Source organism: Typopeltis vanoorti, chromosome 9 (genome assembly GCF_054136105.1).
Source record: "Typopeltis vanoorti isolate ZY-2024b chromosome 9, IOZ_Tvanoo_1.0, whole genome shotgun sequence".
Lineage (NCBI taxonomy): Eukaryota > Metazoa > Arthropoda > Arachnida > Uropygi > Thelyphonidae > Typopeltis > Typopeltis vanoorti.
In genome coordinates, this window is record NC_143557.1 from 3869808 (window position 1) to 3888463 (window position 18656).

At 34.8% G+C, this 18656-nt stretch overlaps 1 protein-coding gene across 5 annotated transcripts in view; it reads right to left on the minus strand.

Annotated features, from left to right (window-relative positions):
- Nucleotides 1-3092: 3092 nt before the first annotated feature.
- Nucleotides 3093-18656, minus strand: part of LOC150102853 (eukaryotic elongation factor 2 kinase-like) — a 389384-nt gene continuing 373820 nt past the window's right edge. For 4 of the 5 annotated variants that reach the window (XM_090397538.1, XM_090397535.1, XM_090397537.1 and 1 more), the window contains one exon: nucleotides 3093-4511. In XM_090397538.1, coding sequence (XP_090253664.1) covers nucleotides 4399-4511 — 113 coding nt within the window. In that variant the 3' untranslated portion in view covers nucleotides 3093-4398. The remainder of the gene's footprint in view (nucleotides 4512-18656) is intronic. The other variant, XM_090397536.1, reaches the window with a different exon arrangement.

The window sequence follows — 18656 nt, forward strand, 5'->3', positions numbered from 1 at the left end:
CATTAATCTGAACATGATGGAAAGGAGTATGATTGCCCATGAGGTGAGCTATCAAGAACAAGAACTATCACTAGTTCTCGTTGAAAATTTTTCAACTTTGTTATACTATAAATTCAAGATGCCAAAAAATTATCTTCTTGGTTTTATCCTTCATCGAAGTGTAATGGACAAACTTTGTTTGTCCATTACACTTCGATGGACAAACAAAGTTTGTCCATCGAAGTGTAAACAAAGTGTAAACATCGAAGTGTAAGCAAACAAAGTTTGTCCATGGACAAACTTTGTTTGCTTACTCTTGGATAAAGGATGAAACCAGGAATCTAATTTCTTGGTATCTTGAATTTATATCTCCAGTTCTGTTCTTGCATACAAGAGTGATATTCCTGATGGTAGGTTTCTCACTGCCTTTTAAATGTTTCCTGCAGACAAGAACAAAAAGGTTTGTGTTTCTGCAGTAATTGCTTGATATAATCGATATTCTGAAAAAAAAAACAATAACAGTTCCCTTGTTAAAATGTTCCTACTGTCTGATTTCTGTGAGGTTGACTTACCCTTGTCAGGTTTATATATCTCATTAGATTTTGGGGAGTATGGATGACTGTGTCAATCCTATCTCAGGAAAAATATCAATGCATCTTTAGATGTGCTGATATTGTTCAGGGTTAAGTTCAAGTTATTTTCAATGGATACTGAAGTATTCATTTTTTTTTTCTGTGAACGATCATTTGTCTTTAAGTGATATTCTTGCCACAATTTTTTTAGAAGTGGATTCTCATTGAATGGAACTATTTTTGGAGTAGGACTGTACATTGTGATTGATACGGTCAACATGGTCACAATCATAAAGTTCAAGTATGGTGAAATTATCAAATAGCAGAACATGCACGTCTGAGTTTGTAATATTGGATCATCTCTTGGCTTTAGATGTTTTCTGCAGGCAGAAGCATATTTCATTATATTTCTGCAAGAGGGATGTCATCTATGTTTTGAACCAAACCATGATAATTCCATTGTAGGAATGTTTCCTTATTCACCTCCTTTGAAATGTCCTCAGGAGCGAGTTCATATCAACTGGTCTCCTTACTTTGCTCGAAGGAGATGGAAAGCAGGTCACATGATTGAGGGATGTTATAATTGTTTGAAAATGATATCATCATACAGGTTTGGATCTCTGTTAACTTTTTTTTTTTACAGCGCCTCCTTTGTGTAAAAGGGCTTAAAAGATGTTGCCACTTTTGTGGTATACTGCCTCTTCGCCTCCTAAGTGATGCATGGTTGTTCCGATTTTTTTTTTTTTTTTTTTTTTTTTTGTATCTCCTTCCACCTTTCATTTCCAGCTTGGGAATAAGCTGAATAAAGTGTCACAATAAGAGCAATTTCGTTTTTGTTCTTGCAATTTTTTTTCATGGTTTTTATTGTCACACGTGCAGATGGCAGTCACAACAGACCATTTGAGAATGACCATACTTCTGACATTTAAAGTACAGCCTTAACGAGCAGTTAGGATAGCCCACTTGGACAGATGATGGCTTTTGGTCTGTTAAATGTTAATGCTCCTGGTGGGAACCAGGTGCCCATACCTCTGTATAAAGTATACTCCTAACGCTGTCATACCTTGATATTTTATTTCATAACAGATCTCTTCTTCTGGTAGGTCAAGGACATCCTACTCCAATATTATGTCACTGGGAAATTTTAAAACTGTGTTTGTGTGTGTCTGGAGGGGGGGGGGGATACCGTAACTGGTATTCCCTCAACAGATGTTGCATGAAGTAACTTTTCTGATTGTGTCTTAGCTGATGCTTTGATAAGCATATCTCTTGAATGCAACTTTTTTTTACATACTTTGGAGATCCAGCCTACTCTGATAGATGAAGCATAACATTTTTCCAAAATGACGTTCCCTGTTGAATGTATTATCAAGAAAAGCAGTGCACTGATTGCAGCTTCTGTTTCTTTTTCTTATTCCAATTCCAATTTTCAGATGGTGTTTGTATGGTTTCATGATATGGTTAGGACTTGGTGGGCCCCTGATATACAAGAGGATGAAGAAATATTCATTCTCAATAGTTCACTACACATGGATGCCCACTGTCCAGCAAGTGGTGCTTGAGAGTGGAATGGCAGGGATACCCCCCACCCCAGGGAAATTCAAAGCAAGCTTTGGACCCTGTCCCTTGGACCACAGGGAAGGAGAAACACTGTTACCCTTTACCCTTGAAGGTAAGCCCACTAGCAGATTGATATCCTGGATGGGCTATTCAGGACTTCATCTTGCCTAAGTAGAGGCCAAAGTAGTGTCAGACTACTAGGATCCCCTCCTTCTGATGTCCAGGGATTGCACTGCACTACAAACATGGTGCAAGGCATTGGATTCCAGTGATGGAGGTCTGGAAGACAGGATAGTAAGAAGTAGAGCAAAGATTATGGGAAGTATAGAAAAAGATTATGGTCAGGACCATCACTGGGAGGTGCCCTCCACCATGAATCACATACATGGTTGAGTACATTTAATGGGAACAACATGATTAAGACATAAGCTGGTAAGGGATTATTACCAGATTAATGTGGATCAAATTTTTCACAGAATGGGTTGAGATGGGGAGAACAAGGGGGAAAGGAGTAGAGTTTTTGTGTGGAGAGTGGAAGGTGATTGGAATAGTGTCTGAAAGTTGCTGTGGGTGTGGAACACTGAATACATTTAATCACAGTATGATGAGCTGTGCGTGTGTGGTGGAGGACCTACCATGATGAGTCATTTAACTCCATGGAAGTCTGATAATAATAATAATATAACAATAAGAAATACCACTGATTTCAGTTATTAAATCCGTGGTATTTCTGATTGTTATATACAATTTCAGAATTTTACTGGTATGTATATATATTTTTTTCCTCACTTTATATCCAACAGTTTTGTAAACAAGAGATTTTAAAGTGAATTCATGAATTTTCATGCTCCTATTTTTTAATACTTGTATCAGAATAATCAGATATGTCATGAAAAGAACAGTAAAAGTTATTAACTTTACTTATTTCATAAAGATTATAATTTAAATTAGTTGAAGTGGAGTTCATAATATGTAATGATCTAAACATGTAGAATCTCTTTATTTAAATGTGCCAATTATTGATTATTACAGTACAATATTTGCACAAGTACAGGCATAACGCATGACTAGAACTATTAATTATTTATTAATCACAATCTATTAAGATTAAACTGCTTTGACTACAAGAAACATGACAGAATCACAATATGAAGAAACGAGTTAGTTGATTGTTAATGCAAGACAACTTACAATTTATGCATAACTAACTTTGAACTCTGTTTTATCAAACTGAACACATCATACACTGTATCACTATATGTAATGATTTACTGTATCAACTGTGGAGGCTACAATTAGTTCTATTACATCACAAATAAAATCAAAACTTAAAGATTACATATTAAACTAATGTTGAAATACCTAAATATATTTAAAAAAAAATAAAAAAATACAAATGTACATTTCTATTAAACAGCAGAAATTTTCAACAATTCAGCAGCTAAAAGTAAATAACCCAAGACTGAGCAATAATCAGTCTACACAATTTCAGGGGTTCATCTCAAAGCATCTCTATCAGGTTACAGACTATTGCGGGAAATTATTTGAATACTGTATAAAAAAAATAAATAAATAAAAAGTGATTGCATTTTTCCCATAATGCATATCTACAGATGCAAAAACTTTACTTGTTACTTTACTTCACATTCAGCAAAATAAAAAAAAATAAATGAAATATTTATTATATTTCATTTATAATAAATTATTAAAGAATGTTAAATTTTTAACAAAATAACATGAAGAATGAAAATGAAATTTTTTTAAAAATTATATTACATGTATTTGTATATGCAGCCTAACCTGTTTGTAAGTTTTTTTTGTTTGTGTGAAAGTGACACTTTTCTGTATGTATGAATTTTAGTTGATTCACATGTTTCAACAGTGACAGAGAATATATGAAATCCAATGCTTTATCTCTGCAGTATAAGAAGAAAAAAAAAGCAACAATAATAAGAAAAAAGATAAAATCTGGGTTTCAGATTACAACAGAGAAGAGAGAGGAATAAAATAAAAGAGAGAGCTATATATATATATAAAATACAATTCCCACCACACACACAATATATATAATAATACAGCACAAGAAAATAAGAAAAAAATGTTCATGACCATAAAAATTAGCATGTAAAGGACATAGTCTAGTCTATCGTATTACAGAATTAAGTACCAAGAAAGGAAATAAGTATTTTTCTCCCCCTCCCCTGCCAAATCATCAAGAGTTAAGTTATAAATTTAACATAATGTAATTCTTCCTTCTCTTTAATTTTTTATTTCATAAACTGATAAATTATTTATAATCAGATTCTTCCCAAGACTCTTCTGCCAATATGCAATACTGATTGGCAAGCTTCCCTTTCATGTATGCAATTGCCAGGTTTGCAGCATCCTGATATAACTGACCTGAAGAAACAATCAAATAATGGTCAAATGTCGACTACAAAACAGCTATTTAAATGTATTATGCAAATTAAAAATACCTAAGGCTATAATTAAACTCTTTATGCCCAGTGTGTGTGTGCGTATGTATGTATCATCATTAGCCACTACTGATCCACTGAGAGATGAAGCCATTTCTCAGATGAATCCAAGACTATAAATGGCTTTTCATCTCCATGCTGTGCCTATAAATCTAATGACAACTGATTGCCAGCCTGGTTAGCTGAGTGATTAGCGTATCCATTCTCCAGCAAAAAGGCTGTGAGTTCGAATCCCGCCGTGGGCATGGATGTTTGTGATCGTCTGTGAAAATACTAGTGGAGGGCTACGGCAGATGGTGTTGGTGTAGTTGTGGTTCATTGTAGTTTTGATTGATGGTGGAGACAGAGTTGTAGAGTAGGCACCCTCCCTCGATGAGTTTTTGAATTCCCTTGAGGTGTCACGTAATAATAATAATAAATAATAATTATCTATTGTGATTGTACTTGTCTTACTTCCTGTGGTATTCAATCCAGTACTTCTTTTGTTCATTGTCGGTCTCATATTGGAGCAAAATATGCCCAGCCCATTGCCACTGTTACACTTTTTCTATGATTTCAGTGTCTTTGGTTTAGAGAAAAAACCAGAGAAGCAAGCAGAAGACATAATGATAGGAATAATAACTTATATATGGACTTATTTAGCATATTGAGAACAATACAAGAAATATGGTGGAGACAGAGTTGTAGAGCAGGCACCCTCCCTCGATGAGTCCTTGGACTCCCTGGAGGTGTCAAATAATAATTAATGAGTAAAACTATATACAGATTGACAGTTCAGTTAACAACGGCACTATCTGAGAGTTAATGCAAGTTCCTGAGGATATGATGCATAGCGCACAGCACCACACTTTTTTTTTTATGTGGTTCCCACCCACGAAAATTTATTAGTAAACCTATAGTACATTTGTACCATAAGCATAAGTGGACTAAGGATTTTTTAATACATTTTTTTATCAATTTCATATATTTTTTCTGTATTTTTTTTGTTTATTTTCACATAATGCAGAAACCCTGCTCTAGACACCAAACATGGAACTTTTCCAAGCCATTTCAGACCTCCAATAAGTAGGGCAGTGGATGATGAAATTCATCTTCTACCTAAAAACATGCCCAAGGTGGGATTTGAACCTGCAACCTGTTTGTTGGTTGGAGAGCAGGTATGCTAACCACACAGCCAACCAGGCTAGTGAAAAGTCACCCTTTTGCACACATGCAAAAGGGTTACTGTGAAATTCACCACAGATATAATAAGAGGGCAACAGTGGCCTTGTCCAGTAGTGAACCTATTTGGCTAGCTCCAAAGGTATCGAAGAGGTTTGATAGTTGGATCTGTAATCAGGTATGGGTAACCCTCGTATAATGCAGATGTTAGGTTCCATTGAAATGCCAGGTTATATAAATCGCGTCATGACAGACTCGGATCACACAGAAAAAGTAGGGTTATGTTCCAAAATCTTTTTTTTTTTTTAATTATATAAACAATGACATATCCAACAAAAATATATTTTTATTTAATTCCGGTAATTCATATAAGTTAAGAAAACACAAACTATGAAATGAAACAAATGCATAGTATAAACTTATAAAAATTACAAATTGTACGTAAACTTCACTGCACATAATGCATAAATGTTTTAGGCAAAATAAAATAAGCTGCATATTTTAATCATCATCACTATCTTCAAAACTAACATTTTGTAGATGTTCTTTATTTACGAGTGGCCAGACGACGTCATCACTTGAAATCTCTTGGACATCATTTGTATAATTCTCATTGCACACTTCAGCTGGTTTAGTTACCAAGAAATCAGTAATAAGACCTTGCTTATCACTATGCTGCAATTTTTTTTTCACTTGATTAGACTATAATAAATTTAGTTTAATCCTTTATCCAAGTGTAAGCAAACAAAGTTTGTGTCTGAAGTATTTTCAGGACTGAGGCAACTTTTGGTAAAGGAGGACCAAGCTCTCATCACTCCTTGTCTCAGTATCTCCCATAATGCAAAGCACATCTCCTTGCAGACATGTGTAATGCTATGCATTAAGGGAAGGCCACTACCCAGACCGGTTTCGACCTTTATTGAATGTTCAAGTACAGGTCAAACTCCAAAAACTCAGCATTGTTCCCTTCAGTAAGTATCAGGCTCAACCCACCACCGAGCAGAGCTGCTCATTTCTCATCCAAGGGGCAACAGCCGAGCCTCAGTTAAAACTTAATGGGCTACATTACCCCCATTACATACCTACATTGCCGTTCATCACCCAAACTTCCAGCCCGTTTCAACCTTTTTTGAGGTCTCGTCAGTGGGAGCCAGACCCAGAAGTGGTGATACTAAGGCAGAAGCAATGGAGAAGTCATATTTACCTATACGAGTTGCCAAAAGGTTTACCACCTTATTATTAAATTACTCTGGATTTAGATAAAGAGGTTGGAAGTTTTTTCCACTTGGTTAGACTATAATAAATTTAGTTTAATCCTTTATCCACGTGTAAGCAAACAAAGTTTGTGCCTGAAGTATCTTCAGGACTGAGGCAACTCATGGTAAAGGTGAACCAAGCTCTCATCACTTCTTGTCTCAGTATCTCCAAACTTTGTTTGTTTACACTTGGATAAAGGATTAAATAAAATTTATTATAGTGTAACCAAGTGGGGGAAAACCTCCAATCCCTTTCTAAGAGTAATTTAATAATAAAGTGGTACATTTTTTGGCAACTCGTATAGGCAAATATGACTTCTCCATTGCTTCTGCTTCAGTATCACCACTTCTAGGTCTGGCTCCCACTGACGAGACCTCGATAAAGGTCAAAACCGGTTGGAAGCTTGGGTGATGAATGGTAATGCTGTAGTCCATGAAGTTTTAACTGAGGCTCGGCTGTTGCTGTCACCCAGGTTCTGGGTGTATGTGTGTGTGTGTGTGGGGGGGGGGTAATGAATGGCAATGCTGTAGCCCATGAAGTTAACTGAGGCATGGCTGTTGCTGTTATCCCTCGGATGAGCAGCTCTACTCGGTGGTGGGGGTGAGCCTGCCACGGTGTAGAGCCAACCAATTCTGAGAGTTCTTCTCAGTGGCAGGGTGACCCTGTTACAGAGAGGGAACAATGCTGAGTTTTTGGAGTTTGACCTATACTTGAACATTCAATTAAGATCAAAACCGGTCTGGGTAGTGGCCCTTCCCTTAATGCAAAACATTATACATGTCCGCAAGGAGATGTGCTTTGCATTATGGAAGATACTGAGACAAGGAGTGACGAGAGCTTGGTCCACCTTTACCACGAGTTGCTTCAGTCCTGAAGATACTTCAGGTGCAAACTTTGTTTGCTTACACTTGGATAAAGGATTAAACTAAATTTATTATTATCAAATATCCAGTTGTCCTGTGAATTTTCCAGAGCCCAATTCCAATCCTTCTAATTTCTGTAAACTGAATTTTTAGAATCTTTCTTTGGCAGAACTTTCCCTGCCATTTGGTTTGCCATCATCTATTAACTGTACCAGTTCCTCCTCATTTAAATCTATTTCCCAATCAATTAATTCACTAATTTCATTTTCAACCATATTGAAAAAGTGGCCATTACTATAAAAATAAGCATTACATACTGTAAGTAACTCACCAGAAAATAAAGTGCTCAGCTTGAGATTAACAAACTTATGGTTTTTAATGTGCTTTCCTGGCAGAAAACAAAGACAATTTTCAAAATAAACACTTTATACGGTAAACAACTGACGTACATATGTGCTAAAGAGTATTTCCCCTAATATAAATTCGCCCTGGCTAAATTTGCATCTGCCCATATCGTGTATGTAGTTATAAGTAGCGAATTAAGAAAATAAAGGGTTACTAGTTGTGCCCACGAGCTTGTTTATGATGTTCCTAGCAGATATCTTTAATTTAGTTTTTTGCAAATGTTATCGGTATGTTAGACTGCGCTCAAGTATGACACTAAGATAACAAGGGTTACTTTCATAGATTAGAGCCTGTTGCAGATGTTTTTTTTTTTTTTGTTTTTTCAATGAGCCTCGAAGTTATTTAAGTGGAAAGCTGAAACAACTGTTTTTCTGGGGATTAGGTGATAGTCCCCAGCTTTCAAAGTAATTTAGTGAGCTCAGATCTTATTATTTCTTGAAGGCCTTGGAAGGTATTGTCTTGAGTGGTGGTTGCTATGTCATCAACACAGATAATATTTTGATTAGCTGTTGGACAGGTGTCACTTCTGTACAGGTTGAATAGAGCTGGGTCGAGAACAGATCCTTGTTGCAGCTTCCTTGTTCTGGTTTTTTTATGAATTCCGATGAACCATTATTTTTCCAGTGGAGAGCATTTGTTTTAGTAATTTTAGGGTTTTACTAGATTTAGGAATTTACTAGATTAAAATCAGAGGTACTAAATAATATCTTTACCAGACACAAATTAGACATTGTTGCTCTACAAGAAACTCACCACCCTCCACAAAGAAATATTACCATTTCCTAGTTACATTCTTCTCACTGATGAAAAACATGGCCTGACGATCTATGCAAAAGGAAATCTAGAAAGAATCTCTGGACCATTTGAAGTGACCTTTTCACTGGTATTCGGTTACAACTTTTCAATCTATCTTTAGGGATTTCAACTTGCATACTACATCACATGGATACGATAATGACAACAACCTAGTCATGAAACTGACAGACTGAATGTTAACAGTCTTCTCTTTCTCTATGACAACAAACAACCCAGAACCTTCAATCCAGAACTTGAGATCACAGGCAACCCATGACCTCTGCTTTACCACCACTCATATTAAAGGAACTCCTCTTATCTCAATCTATCAAGTAATATCTTCTTTTTCCCATAGCCAACACAGACACCACCTAATTATTGTAGGACTGAATCTCCAGAATAAACAGCTTCCCAACACTCCAATGTAATCTCAAGAAAGCAAACTGGCTAAAATTTACTGAATTCATTGAAAATAACATCAACATAATTCCACCTACAGTTGATAACTATGAAAAATTCACTAAATTTCTTAAAGAAACACATCCCAAGAATATTCAGAAAAATCTATACACCATGCTGACCAACTGAAAGTAGTATTCTGGCAGAGTATGAACCTTCTAGACAGAACCATCAAGGCACTGCTTTTGCCTTCTTAAGGTCCTTGCCTAATGGTAGAAGGGTTTGCTGGCATGAAGAAATTAACCTCAACTTTACCACATCAAGTTGTAAGTCATAAACCCTAACAGCATTGCAAAAATCTCAGCACAAAATTATCACGGATACCAAAAATTAGATCCACCATCTTTACAAAAAAGGTTTTCTCATCATGTCCTACATCTACAGCAAACTCCAATCCAGTAACTCTAGATGAAATTGAAGCAACCCTATAACTAAAACAGGTCTAAAGCTCCTGGCAATGATGGCATCTTTCGAGACTTTCTTATCTTAGCATAAGAGCAAAATCATGGCTATCTAAATTTTTCTTCTCAATCATAAATAATGAATGATTCCCAAAACTTGCATGAATCAAAGATAAATAGAGTTACCACAATCCAATAAGTCAACTGATGATCCTAATGATTACTGCCCTATAGTATTGTTCTGTAGGGCAGTAATCATTAGTGTCATTAGTAATCATTAGTAAGGTGGCGATGACACAGTTATTTCTTTCTATATCTTTGGGGTCTGTGACACCCCCCACCTTACTAACACCAGGTTAAGCATTTCTACAAAAATAGAAGCCATCTTACCCAGTGACGGAGCAACCCAGGTAAGAAAGTTAAACCTGGCAAAAGTAGCTGCAACCATGTCCAAGCTATGACAAGACACACAGTAGCTGGATACCAAAAGGGTTTAAAAACATGTACCGCCTTCGTGCACACATCAGTTTATGACACCATATGACAGAAAGGTTAACTGTTTGTAACAGCCAAAATAATCAACTGCAAAAATTATATATGGATGACATTTGTTTAATAACTAGATAATTTCTGGCTAAGTCATTATCACTGCATAATGAAGAGAGAAATTAGAACAATACTTGAAAAATCAAAGCAAGCGTGACAATATATGATATTAATTGCAGGAGTATAACTCCAATTTATTAGACACAATATAGTCTTTTAAATAAAAAAAATAACTTCAGTGTTGAACTTTAGTTTTATTCCAGAAAATTCTATGCCTAGTTGATAAAGCGTGGCTAGCCAAACCACACTTATCAGACTCATGAAGTAGGATATAATCTTGAAGTTATATAATACTTCTCTCATTTACTGAAAATTCTTTTTCCTTTATTAAAAATAGAATTTCAAGAAAAAAGTCCCAGGAATATCTTTACAGTCACCAGATTTTTTAATAAGTTTTGATATAACTTCACTGTTCACAAACATCCATCTGGCTGATACAATATAATTATTACATAATGACTTTCTTTCTGATATTGTAAGATTATTCAACTTTGTCATAAATGCCATTAATTTTTCTTGTCAAAACAAATTTTATAAACAGACAGAAGGAACTGCTACAGCATCTCTTATTTTTCCAACTCTTGCCAACTCACAGGGAACATCTTGAACAACCCATTCTAAATATTTTTTTTTATCAAAAGCCTTGTATTTGGTACATATATGTTGATCATGTATTTGTTGTCTGGAACTTCTTTGTTGGAGTTTCATGAATTTCTGAAGAGAATTAATTCAGTACACAAGAATTAAATTCACACTTCAAGTCAGAAAAAAAAAAGTTACTCTCATTTGTGGATGTCCTCAATTTACAACAATCTAATGTTTACAGAAAAGCAACACATACATGAAAATACATCAATGCTTCATCACATCACCATCCTTTTCAGAACTACAGCATTTAAAAATGCTGTAGTTCTGAAAAGGATGGTGATGGCTCATCGTGAACATAAATTATGTTTTACTTCTGGTCCAAATAACAATGTGTCATTTATCAGAGCTACCGTTATCCTCCATTGATAAAATAATAATGACCTGCACCCAAATTCTCCTCTAGAAGAGATTTCTAGAATTTCCATTCAATGTGTTATAGGTGTGTGTCTAAAAGAAATGAGAGACTTCACCAAATTGGCCTTCAAGTTTCATTACATCCAGTTCAAAAGATGCTCGTAGATGCCTAACAACAGAATTTTAGCCTGGACTGTAGCTTCAGTTCAAACTTAACTATAGTTTATAGTCAATTTTGTAGTGGTACAATGTTTCTTTGTGGTGTTTTTTATGTTTATTTTCAATGTTCTCATGCCTGAAGAAGTCAGCTGTCCAACGAAACATGTGTGTTAAATAAAAATTAATTGTTTGTCTAATTCTCGGAATTAAGTCAGTAAAAAATATGAACATATCTTCAATACCGAGCAAATACAATGGATAATCATTCGTATTAATATACATATATGTATATATATTTCTTTTAACTAATAGTTACAGATGGAGTTGTACTTCTTCAATTAATATCATATATTGCCACACTTATGTTATTCTAATGAATCTCACAGGGATGACTTATTAATATTGCTTTCTACCTTGACTGGACTCAAATCATTTGATATCATTAGCTTTCTCTTCTCCTTTGTCTGTTCTTCTTAAAAAAAAAAATACTGTACCCTTTACACTCACTGATAGCTAAGTGTCTGTTTCTGAGAACCAGGTCTCAATGGCTATAATCAGAAGCCACGATGTATACACCAACGCAATAAACTATTTATTACTGATACTACTGGTATTTGTATAGATACATTAGTTATCTCCAGTCTTTTTTGTATACTCACTTCTGTGGTCATGTTCCAGGTGAACAACTTGCAGATTGCTTTTGCAATATGTCCCATTTTTCAACATCTCATTTCAAGTATGAAATGTTTTCATATAACATCCATGAAAGAAATACTGTTATATGAAGGAGCAAGTATTATCTTCTATTAAGTCATGTATGAATTTAATTCTATTATCAAAATGCTTGGTTTTTTGTTTATTTGTTTTAAGTGCAGACAGCTAACCACCCAAGATAAAGAGAACAAGAGACTGTTTTTTATTTTTTTTAAAGGACTTAAATCATATCTTTCTTTCATCGATAAATTATCAATTTCTTTAATTTCTCTTATTATTAATACCTTTCTTACATAGTCAATGTAAACACTTTTCACCTACAATTCAGGGAACTAAAAGATGCATTGGTATTTGAAATCAGAGCTGAGATTGAAATCTTTATTGGCAAAATTAAAATGAAACAAAATGAAGTATATTTACCTGCTGCTATTGAAGTGTTATTGCATAATTTGATTGACAGTTTTATGATGCATTCACAACGTAAGTTTTATGTAGATGAATTCTGTAATACAACACAAATAAGAAGGGCTTCTTTTCATCCTTTTGAACTACTTAATTCTATACCCTAGGCAGAACTAAATAAAATTGTTCAGTGGAAAAATGTCACCATCTGTTTAACAACTATAATTATATCTTGGCAATCATGATGATAGTAGTGTGGTAGCAGGAGAATTAAGTAGTAGTGAAGAGGGTGAGATGTATATGGCGAGGAAGAGTGTCCTCCCGTGATGAATCCTTGGACTCCATGGAGGTGTCATGTAATAATAATAATAAATTCAGTGTCCACATTAGCACATGTCATACATCAAGAAAAATTCAATTAATTCTTTTCTTTCTTACTCTTCCTCTTCTACCTTTATGGTGTCAAGGTTTTTAGTCTTGCAACTACAACTCAAGGATAAGGTGGTTAGCCCTATGCCTCCCAATGTGTCCTATGTCTGTAGATGCATATGTTCATGGGGCCAGTTTGCCTGTTCTGATGGACAAAAATCCCCTACCTCCATATGAGACCTACTAACTAAACTTTCATCAAAAGAGAGCAGATGAATGTTCCTCATGTCACTGAAGGGAATCGAACCCAGGTTTTTCCAACTGAAGGGCTTCGTCTATAATGAATGAATGGAGTGTTTTTTCTTTAGTGATTTATCAGGGAGCAAATTTATTGGAGAAAGGAGAAAAATTTATTGCATAATGACACAGTAAAATCAATGATAATTATAACAACCTATGTCAAAGTAATGAAAGATGATTTTACAAGTTTGTGCATAATGAAAAAAAATACATATATACACACTTGGGTCTCTTTTTATGCGGTTTTGAAGTTATGTGGTGCATAACTTCAAAAGTTATGTACCGTTGTACATAGTGAACAGTGTGTTGCAGCACATTCTGGTGTAACATTATTAATAAGTAAGCCGTGAGTGTCCGTGAAGTTTAATTTTGCATGCAAGTAAGTTTGTGTCTGTCTTTTCATAATCATAAGTCTAAATTTTGCTAATTTTTATTTTAAAGATTTAATTTGGTCCAATGGAGATAAAAAAAAAAAACACCAAAGAAAAGCAATTTCTTTGGAAATGAAAATTGCAATTTTAGATCACTTAGCAAAAGGAGAGGGATCTACGGCGATTGGTAAACATTTCAATTTAGGCGAATCTACTATAAGAGCAATTAAAAAGAATGAAGTCACAATAAGAAAATCTGTAATTTTTGGCACAAAACTAAGTGCCAAATTATCATCATACTCAAGAGATGCTTTATTAGAAAAAAACAGAATGAGCACTCGTAATTTGGATTGAAGAATTAACTCAAATAAGAATTCCTATAAGTGGTTATTTAATTAAATAAAAAGCTCTTCGGTTTTATGAATAGATGGAGCAATTAGAGCATCTACTTCCTCTTCCCAGGCTGATAAAGAATTTTCGGCTAGCAAAGGATGGCTAACCGGGTTTTTAAAAAGGAATGCATTTCATAACGTGAAGATTACAGGCGAGGTCACAGCAGCCAAACATTTTCAAGAGAAGTTGGTCAAAACTATTGAAGATATTGGATATTGTCCTGATCAAGTGTTTAACATTGACGAAACAGGATTGTTTTGGAAGAAAATGCTTAGTTGAACTTGCATCACAAAGTCAGAGAAAAAAGCAAGCAAAGATCGAGTAATGGTGTTACTTTGTAGCAATGCATCAGGGGATCGTATGTTGACACCCCTCCTAGTAAATCGATCTCTAAGCTGACGTGCTCTAAAAGGCAAAGATCTAAAATAGCTGCCGGTATATTGGATGGCTAATACAAAGGCCTGGATAACAACTGCTGTATTTACTGAATGGTTAAACAACTGCTTTGTACCAAAAGTGGAAACATATATGAAGCAAAAAGCTCTCAATTTTAAAGTTTTATTAACTGTTGACAATGCACCAAGTCATCCGCATTTAGAACATCCAAACGTGCAGGTAGTGTTTTTTCTACCCAATATGTTCATTTTAAACCTTTAAAACAAACTTAGGCATTCTTATTTCCTGAATTTTTATAAACTTTTTTTTATGCGATTTTAAGTTTATTTTAATTCATTGCTTCGGTTTTATACGGTTTTAGAAAATTATGAAACGTTTCCCTAATTTTTCAACCTAAGTTAGGTCTTTTTTGTGCGATTTTTAATATGCGGTTTTCTGTGGAACGTATCTACCACATAAAAAGAACGAATCTACCACAAACATTATTCAGTCATTAAATGAAGGCATAATTGCTACTTTTAAAAAATATTACATTAAGCACACTTTTCAATTTATATTGGATAAACTAGAAAATGAATCATTAACAGTAACTGACGTTTGGAAAAAAATTTCTATTTTGGACTGCTTAAATCATGTTACATCTGCTATCGCTGAAATAAGACCACAAACTTTAAATGCCTGCTGGAAAGCAGCTCGACCTGGATGTGTTGCAAACATTGCAACCATCCAGACATCTACATTATCAGGTGAAATCATTACTTTGGCAATGAAATTGGTGGAGAAGATTTAGATACATTGGAAAATAATTTTCTTGTTCATGACATAAATTCTGAACGAGTCTTTAAATTCCAACGTGACCTGAAGAACTGTATGTCTGGATATCGCGAGCTGTATTAAAAAATTAGTAAAATCATCATCGCAATGTAATCACTGATTACATTGTCAGAAGAAAAAAATCAGCACAGAACGAAGGTGAAGCTAATTCTGTTTGTGAAGAACCATTGCCTTTACCATACAGATCTGATGCGCTGATTATATCTTCTGGTGATGAAAGTGATTTCGCAAGCGTTGCCGAATATTGTCTAATAGTGACGATAATTCTGATGGAAAAATGCAAAAAAAAAGAAAAATGTTACTTTTCAATAAAATTAAATGAATAAACCTTTAAAACAAACTTAGGCATTCTTATTTTCCTGAATTTTTATAAACTTTTTATGCAATTAAGTGTATTTTAATTCATTGCTTCAGTTTTATGCGGTTTTAGAAAATTGTAAAACGTTTCCCTAATTTTTCAACGTAAGTTGTCTTTTTTGTGCGATTTTTAATATGCAGTTTTCTGTGGAACGTATCTACCACATAAAAAGAGACCCGACTGTGTGTGTGTGTGTGTGTCAAAAAGATACATTATTTTGAGAAGCATATAAGAAACAAGGACACGTCAGAAACTGTTAGGATTTCAGGTGCAATGACTGGGCACATTTTGAGGTATACCTGTTATGTGTTTTGTGGAAAATTCATTTTTCTATTAAAAAATCATCTATTTTTTGTTTTATTTACTATTTATCAATTTAACCCTTAATTAGCTGCTACTTCAAATATTCAACTACTTGACATTAAAGCATCGTAATAGGCAAAAAAAAAAAAGACCTTAAATTTCTGTTGTTGAAATTTTTTTATTTATTTTTTCCTGAGGAAATCTGAACTTCCCTCTTGACAGTTTATGTCCCATTTTTTTAAAATTATTTTGAGAAATATATAAGAGACAAGAATGAGCATCCTAATCTAATGCCTCAACTAAGCAGATGTTGTTAAACATAGTACGTAAATCTTAATCAGAAGAGCACACACACACTGATCCTTTCATCGTAATCCCTTCACTGATTAAGCCCATTCAATATCATTAACAAAGTTGCATATCTTAGTCATTCTTATGCACAGATTTTCGCCAGTACTCCTCATGATCTACTTTCCACGAATTTCTCTATTAGGTCTCATACAAATAAATAATTTATCTGGACTTGATACCAAAAGCATTCAAGTGTATGCCATCACTCTTATATAAATTTGGTCTTCCTTTAAAACTCACTCTACATATCCAAAACTTGCATTCATTTCTTCTACACAGTGTGCAACGAATGATTTGTCATCAAAATCTTTCTTCTGAATTTAGTACTAGCATATCTTGGTAAGAGACTAATAATTTTCACTTTTCATGCTTGTTTCATCCAGCAATTCTTTAATATCCTTTCTCATATTATATCAATATTTAAGTCAAAGATGCCAAGAAGCTATATTCTTGGTTTAACCTTTATCCAAATATAAACAAAAAAAGTTAGTGCATGAAGTATCTTCACGACTGGGCTACTTGTATACAGTGACTTCACATTGCTTGCCTTAGTGTCCTTTAATGCAAAGCATCCTCCCTTTTTTGACATGTAGAATAATAATTATTACACCCTCCATGGAGTCAGTAGACTCATTGTGCGAGGTTCATTAACTGACAATATATTTATCATATAGAATCTTAAAATCTTTAACACTCCTTGCATTAACAACACATTCTGGTAATGTGTTCCATTCACTGACAATTCTCTATGTGAAAAATCCACTCTTCACAACACTTTTACATAATTTCCAGGGATGACCTCTGGTTCTTCCCTTTACTCTTTCTATAATCCCCTCTGGATTAATCTAATAAAATCATCTCACTAACTTAAATGTTTCTATCATATCATCTCTTTTCCTCCTATCCACCAAACTCTGCAATCCACATTTCTTCAACCTATCTCTCTCTTTCTCCATCGCCAGCTCTCCAAAGTCTGAACATTGTCTTAGCCACTCATCTCTGGACCCTCTCCAATGTCTCCACATCACACTGAAAACTAGGTGACCAGATCTGAGCACAACAGTTCAAATGTGGTCTGACCAATGCCTTATACAGTGACACAACCACTTCCTTATCCCTACATGTTAAAGTACTACTTCTCACAGCAGCACTACGATGTGCAGTGTTTGCAACACTAGCAACATACCCTCTAAACTTCAGGCTGCTGTCAACTATCGCTCCGAAATCTCAAATCTCATCTACTTCCTGCAGTACGGCACCATCAATATTGTACACAGCCTTATATTTCTACACTCCAAAATGAAACACCTTGTACTTATTGATATTAAAACTACAACCTCACTCCTTTGTCCAAGTAAAAAGTCTATTCAAATTTTCCTGAAAGAAATTAATATCAACAGTGCTAATTATAATTCTTGCCAACTTTGCATCATTAGCAAACAACTGAAGATCCTCAGTCAGTCCAAATGATATATCGTTTACAAACAAGTTAAACAGCAAGGGGCCCAAGAACAGAACCCAGAGGCATGCCACTGCTCCATCATACACAACCTGCTGGTATTGTTCAGAGAGCCAATCTCCGATTATCTAAAAAATATACTATCTATTCCCATCCTCTGCAGTTTGTACATCAACTTATCATGTGGTACTCTATCAAATGCTTTTGCAAAGTCCAAGAATATCACTCTATGTGATTTTCCCTTATCTAACACACTTGTCATCTTATCATAAAATGCAAGTAAATTACTAAAACAGGACCAACCCTTTACAAATCCATGCTGACCATCATAAAGAATGTTATGTCCATCAACCCAATTCTGTACTCTATTCCTTACCAATATCTCCAACACCATGACCCCAACTGCAGTTATACAGACTGGCCTATAGCTAGAGACTTCTGTCTTAGAACATGCTTATGGAGTGGTACTATTTTGCGTTCTTTCCACTCCTTAGGAACCCTACCCACTGCTAGACTTTTATTAAATAACCAGGTCAAGGGCATAGCTAACTGTGGTGCACATTCCTTAAGAATACATAGTAATATATAATCCATTCCCACAGCCTCATTAACATCCAACCCAACCAACATATGAAACACCTCTGATTCTTTCAGTTCCAATTCCTCTACTACTTGCCTTTCTTCTATAGATTGCATGGTGTCATTTACAC